This window comes from Dioscorea cayenensis, chromosome 16, assembly GCF_009730915.1.
Source record: "Dioscorea cayenensis subsp. rotundata cultivar TDr96_F1 chromosome 16, TDr96_F1_v2_PseudoChromosome.rev07_lg8_w22 25.fasta, whole genome shotgun sequence".
NCBI lineage: Eukaryota > Viridiplantae > Streptophyta > Magnoliopsida > Dioscoreales > Dioscoreaceae > Dioscorea > Dioscorea cayenensis.
Window position 1 is genome coordinate 19,612,481 of NC_052486.1, and position 5,895 is coordinate 19,618,375.

At 35.9% G+C, this 5,895-nt stretch overlaps 1 protein-coding gene across 1 annotated transcript; it reads left to right on the forward strand.

Moving 5' to 3' along the window:
• Positions 1-929: 929 nt before the first annotated feature.
• LOC120278604 (zinc finger BED domain-containing protein RICESLEEPER 2-like) lies at positions 930-1,763 on the forward strand. The gene has a single exon (XM_039285347.1). It carries the CDS (start codon positions 930-932, stop codon positions 1,761-1,763), a length of 834 nt encoding a protein of 277 aa, XP_039141281.1.
• Positions 1,764-5,895: the final 4,132 nt, after the last annotated feature.

The window sequence follows — 5,895 nt, forward strand, 5'->3', positions numbered from 1 at the left end:
CAAAAAGGTGTTGAGCTTGCCTAATACAATAGGAGATTTGCACAAAAAGGTCGTACATCTTAACCATGCTATTATTTGGTTGTTTATTGTGATAGGCAATATGTCATCAAAAAGGTTGATTTATTTTAGTAGTACATGTATAATACAAAAAGGTTGATTTATTTATTTATTTGGTTGTTTATTGTGATAGGCAATATGTCATCAAGCACACCAAATTTCTCATCTACACCATTTCATCCCGGAACGAATTCATCAACTAGTCGGGCCGTGTTGGAAGGTGATTTTTCAATGAGCAAAAGTTTTGATGGTGATGATGGGAATGCAAATAAAAGTAATGATCCAATTGAAAAAAGTTGTGATGTTGTTGACCTTGGTGAGGGGCAAGAAGAGGAAGGTAATGAGAAAAAAAGAGCCAAGACTTCAAGTGTATGGTTGGAGTTTAAAGAAATTGATCTTCCTGATGGTTCTAAAAAAGGAGAATGTATTCATTGCAAGAGGAAGTTGGCTATAAATGCTAGCAAGAGTACAACTCAATTTAAAAGGCACTTGTCAACTTGCATGAAGAGAAAAATTTATCAAAATCAACAGCAAAAAATTTCTTTCCAACCTATACAAGGAGGTAATGGGGATGTTGAAATGCAACCGGCTCTCACAAATGGCAAGTTTGACATAGCAAAAATGAGAGAAGCAGCTGCACATTGGATATTGATGCATGAGCATCCTTTTTCAGTAATGGAATAGGAGGGTTTTAATATGATGCAAAGATGTGGAATGCCTGAATGGGAAAAAGTGTCGCGGGTTACTATCAAGAAAGATTGTATGCAAGTTTATGAAGACGAAAAAAAAAATTGAAAACATTGCTCAAGAATATTAGCAAGATAAGCTTGACAACGGATTTATGGAAGTCTAGCAATCAAAAGATCGAGTATATGGTCTTAACAGCTCATTTTATTGATCATAATTGGAGATTGCAAAAGCGTGTTATCAATTTTGTTCGTCTTCCACCTCCTCGCCGTGGTGTTGAGATTGCTGATGGTATCTTTAAGTGTTTGAAGGAGTGGGAAATTAAGAACAAGGTTTTTACTATCTCTGTTGATAATGCTTCAAGCAATGATGTGGCAATCAGGATTCTTAAAGACACATTTTCAAGAACTAAAAGGTTGCTTTATGGAGGAAAGTTATTTCATGTTCGTTGTTGTGCACACATTCTTAATCTCATGGTGCAAGATGGTATTTCTGAAATTGAAGAAATAATTGAAGATATTCATGAAAGTGTGAAGTTTATTAATCAAAGTGAAGCAAGATTGAAGTCATTTTCTGATATTGTGCAACAACTACAATTGCCGGAGAGAAAACTTATTCTTGATTGCAAGACACGTTGGAATTTAACATTTGAAATGCTATCAGTTGCAATGAAATTTAAAGATGTTTTTCCAATGTTCAAAGATCGGGAAATCCTTTATCATTGTTACCCATGCCCCGAAGATTGGGAAAAGGTGGAGAAAATATGTGAGATTTTAGAAGTGTTCAATGTCATCACAAAAATTATTTCCGGTAGTGATTATCCAACTTCTAATTTGTTTCTCAATGAAGTCTATCGGGTGAAAATGTTTCTAGAGAAAAGGGCGAATGATGAAAATGACTTTATTCGAACAATGATTGGCAAAATGAAGGCTAAATTTGATAAATATTTGGGGGGAATGCAATTTGCTCATGTCCGTGGCTGCCGTCTTGGATCCAAGATGCAAAATAAGGGTTGTTGATTTCACTTTTGCAAGGATGTATTCCGATAGAGAAGCAAGAGAAAATATTGCTAAAGTTCGAGAAGCTCTACATGAGATTTATAAAGAATATGTTCGTGAATATCAACATGGCAATGAGCATAGTGGTGAAACTCCAATGCATAATAATGATGATGTTGGTACTAGTGGAAAAGGCTCGTCAGGTTGGTCCGAATTTTCAAGTTATGTGAAATCTATTGAAAAAGCCTCTCCACAACAATCAGATTTGGATGCATACTTAGCTGAAGGTTGTTTCATTTTTGAAGGAAATCCTGATCAATTTAATGCCTTCGAATGATAGAAGGGAAGTACTTTAAAATATCGCATCTTCTCTAGAATGGCTCGTGACATACTTGCTATTCCTATTACTACAGTGGCTTCAGAGGCTACTTTTAGTGCAGGTGGTAGAGTGATTGATACTTATCGTTCTTCATTGGCTCCAGAGACAGTGCAATCATTGCTTTGTGGAGGAGATTGGTGTCGAAATCTTCATGGAGTGAAGAAGAAAAACAAAGTGAGTTTATAATTGTTCTTGCTTTAATATAATTTTTTATTTTTCATGGTTTTTCTTGTTTTAATGTAATTTTTGACTATTCTTTGTTCACTTTGTATATATTAGAAGGAGAAGAAACCAATTGAGATTTCACTTGACATACCTTGAAGCTCAAGTTTAAAATGGTATGAAGAATTATGTTTGCATGTAAGTAACATTTAAGTTTATTCATCCTTACCATCAATGATTAAAATGATTTGTTTTCTAATTTTTCATTTGTAATTTTGTATAGGTTTGATGGAAACATTGGGCCAAACCCTTACTTTCAAGAACATATATTTTTGAGATAATGGATGTTGATGGTGGATTGATTGTTTTCTTATTATCTATGAACTTATTTGTTTGTTGTCAATGAATTGTATTAGCACTTGTTTATTTTCTATTTGTTTTACTTGGACTTATTAACTATGGACTTACTTGTTTTATAATTATGGACTTATTTGGACTATTTGTTGTATTTTGTTTAAGTATGAGTTCTATTTGTTTTTTTCACAATATTTTGGAATGTTGTTGTTTTAGTTGATGTTGCATTTCATCAAATATGAATGTATTTGTTTATCTTTGAAAAATTATAGAATGTTATTATTCTAGTTCTTGTATTTGGTTAAGTTTGAATTGTGTTTGTTGCCTTTAAAATTTTTTTGAATGTAGTCATTTTAGAATGGATGAAAAAAATTGATTTTTTTTTTATGAAAATCAATGGAAAAAATTTTCGAGCTCGAGCATAATTGTTTATGATCATTTTCAACATTTCCGAGCTTAATCGATCGAGCTCGAGTAGCTCGAATAGTGTATCGAGCCGAGCTCGAGCTTGGTTATGTATACTCGGTCGAGTTCGAGCAGAGTATCGAGTATCGAATTTTCAGTCGAGCTCGAGCTCGAGCTCGCTATTACTCGGCTCAAACTCGATCGATTACACCCCTAGTTCCATCCATCGGTGTGCCCAAAAGGCATTGCTCCAACGGCCTCCATAAACACAAATGACTTGACCTATAATGTATAAAGACGCAGGAGATCAGAGAAATGATGTGAGAGATGCTTTTTACTATTGCTCATTAATATGTCCAAAATGAACTAGATAGAGTTTATTGTTGGGAAATTCTTCATTTTCAAGTATCTAAGCACAATGAAAGAATTAAAAAAAAGTAAAAAATTATTTTCAAAAAATTTAAGTTTGGAAAACGGACTTTTACAAAGCATTTCTGGGATATTTATACGTAAGCAGGTTGGAGTGAAGATATTTATATGTAAGCTGTTGTTGCTCCTGTTGTTGTTGTTGTTCTTCTTCTTCTTCATCTTCGGCATCTTCTTCTTCCTCTTCTTGTTGTTATTCTTCTTTGTCTTGTTCATGTTGTTCTCCTTCTTTTACATCATTTTCTTCATCTGCTCATCATCAACTTCATCTTCGTCATCTTCTCGTCATCTTGCTCTTCTTCTTCTTATTTTTCTTAAGTCCAATTAAGCACGCTTTTACATCTGTAATATACGAAGCTTAATCACTTTTGTCATTTTTGGAATTCCATGCAGGCGTCAGTAACAATGGAAACATTTTTTGCCGTGGCGCGATACAAAGGTGAAGGACGTGTGCTTCAATTCACGGTTTTAAGTTCGTGGGAGTCAATCATGGGTGAGATATGTGCTCGCTGGGCCGTAGATGTTTCTGAAGTGAAAGTGAAGTTCGTAACGCCTGACGCATACAAAACGCTTTGCCCAATTGGGTTTGACGCTGATTTTCAACGTATGTGTCACATATACCATAGTTTCAATAAATTTGTCATGGACATCATCATCGAGGATGTCAGTGTCTCTGTAGATGGAATCTCGGCCTCCTTGATCCCATTGTAATACTACAATCACTGATTTTGTTGGTTACTTATCGTTTATTTGTTCCTTTGTTAATATATCATGTGTGTTAGTATATCTTACTGTATTAAAAATGTTTTCTGTGTATAATACAAGATTTTGTATCTTATTTTGATTTCCCGTGTATAATATATATTTCCTATGTATACTTTTTGTTTCCTGTGTATACTATATGTTTGTTGTGTATAATATACATTTCCTGTGTATACTTTTTGATTGTGTGTATTTTTTTACCGCAGAGAGTCGTTGTCAGACAGCGTCAACCCCAATGGCGATGGTTTCCTCTCCCAACATAATTCTTCTGGGGCGTGCAGTATTGTCGGGTCTATCGATACCCATGATGGTTCCACTATACAAGTAGGCCAATGGTTTGAGAATGCAGACCACTTTAAAGATTGCCAACGAAGCATAGCTATAAGGAAAAATTTTGACTTTACATTTATAAAAAATGACAAACTTCGGGTGAGTGTAAGGTGCGCTGCTCAGGAATGCCAATGGAGAGTGCATGCTTTTAAAGAGGGAATTCATGGCGCGTTCCGGCTGAAGATAATGCAAGCAACTCACATTTGTGGTTTAGGAATTGGTACGACAACCCATCCAAAAGCAAGCAAAATGTGGGTTTCCGAACGTGTCATACAAAAATTAAAAGAAACACCATTATACAGAGCTGTTAACATACAGAAAGACATATTACGTGACCACGGTGTTTGTTTTCCATACAAGCACGCTTGGATGGGGAAGGAGGTTACGAGGTTAGCGATCTACGGTAGCGAGATCAGTAGCTATGATTTGTTTTTATAGTACACAAATAAAGTATCCGTGACAAATCCCGTTAGCGGTAACCATTGAAAATGACAACGAGCAGTTTAAGCGTGTTTTTTTTTTTTTATTCGGGGCTTGTTTATTGGGGTTCAAGCACGGGTGCAGGCAATTACTTTTTATTGATGGAACCCTTTTGCTAGCCAAGTATGGCGGGATTCTGCTAGGGGCTACAGCCAAAGATGGCAATGAAGGCCTATTTCATGTAGCATTTGCTATCGTCGACAATGAAACTGATGAGAACTAGACTTGGTTTCTTGCTACTCTTGGGGAGGCCTTATACGGTAAAGATACCTATGATAAAATTATAACATTCATATCAGATCGATCTAAGGGCTTGGTCAATGCCGTCGCGTGAGTCTTCCCCTCATCACCACATGGCTATTGCCTACGACATTTGGAGGCGAACTTCATGAAGACCAACTCTAGCCTCGGTAAAGCTTTGTGAATGCAATGCTGGGCAGTAATCGTGAAAATTACGTACGCATACACCTCCAAAGAGTTTGATGATGCAGTTTATGAAGTTGCATGTCTATCAGCCGGCGCACACGCTTGGTTGATGAATAAGTCCGACGTTGATCATTGGTCGAACTATTTATTTAAAGGAATGCGATGGTGCGAGATGTATTCGAACGTGGCAGAGTCCTTCAACGCCTGGATTAAAGAGACACGACATCTACCAGTAACAAGTATGGTTGACTCTATCAGGTTAGTCACCAGCCACCTATCGGATATTGTTATCTGTTCCCGTGAAATATATGAGCATTTATGCGTATTATATAGGTATCGTGTGTATAAATTTTGTTTCCTGTGTATACTATTAATATTAATGTGTATAAATCCATATTTCATGTGTAAATATTACTTTTCCTGTGTATA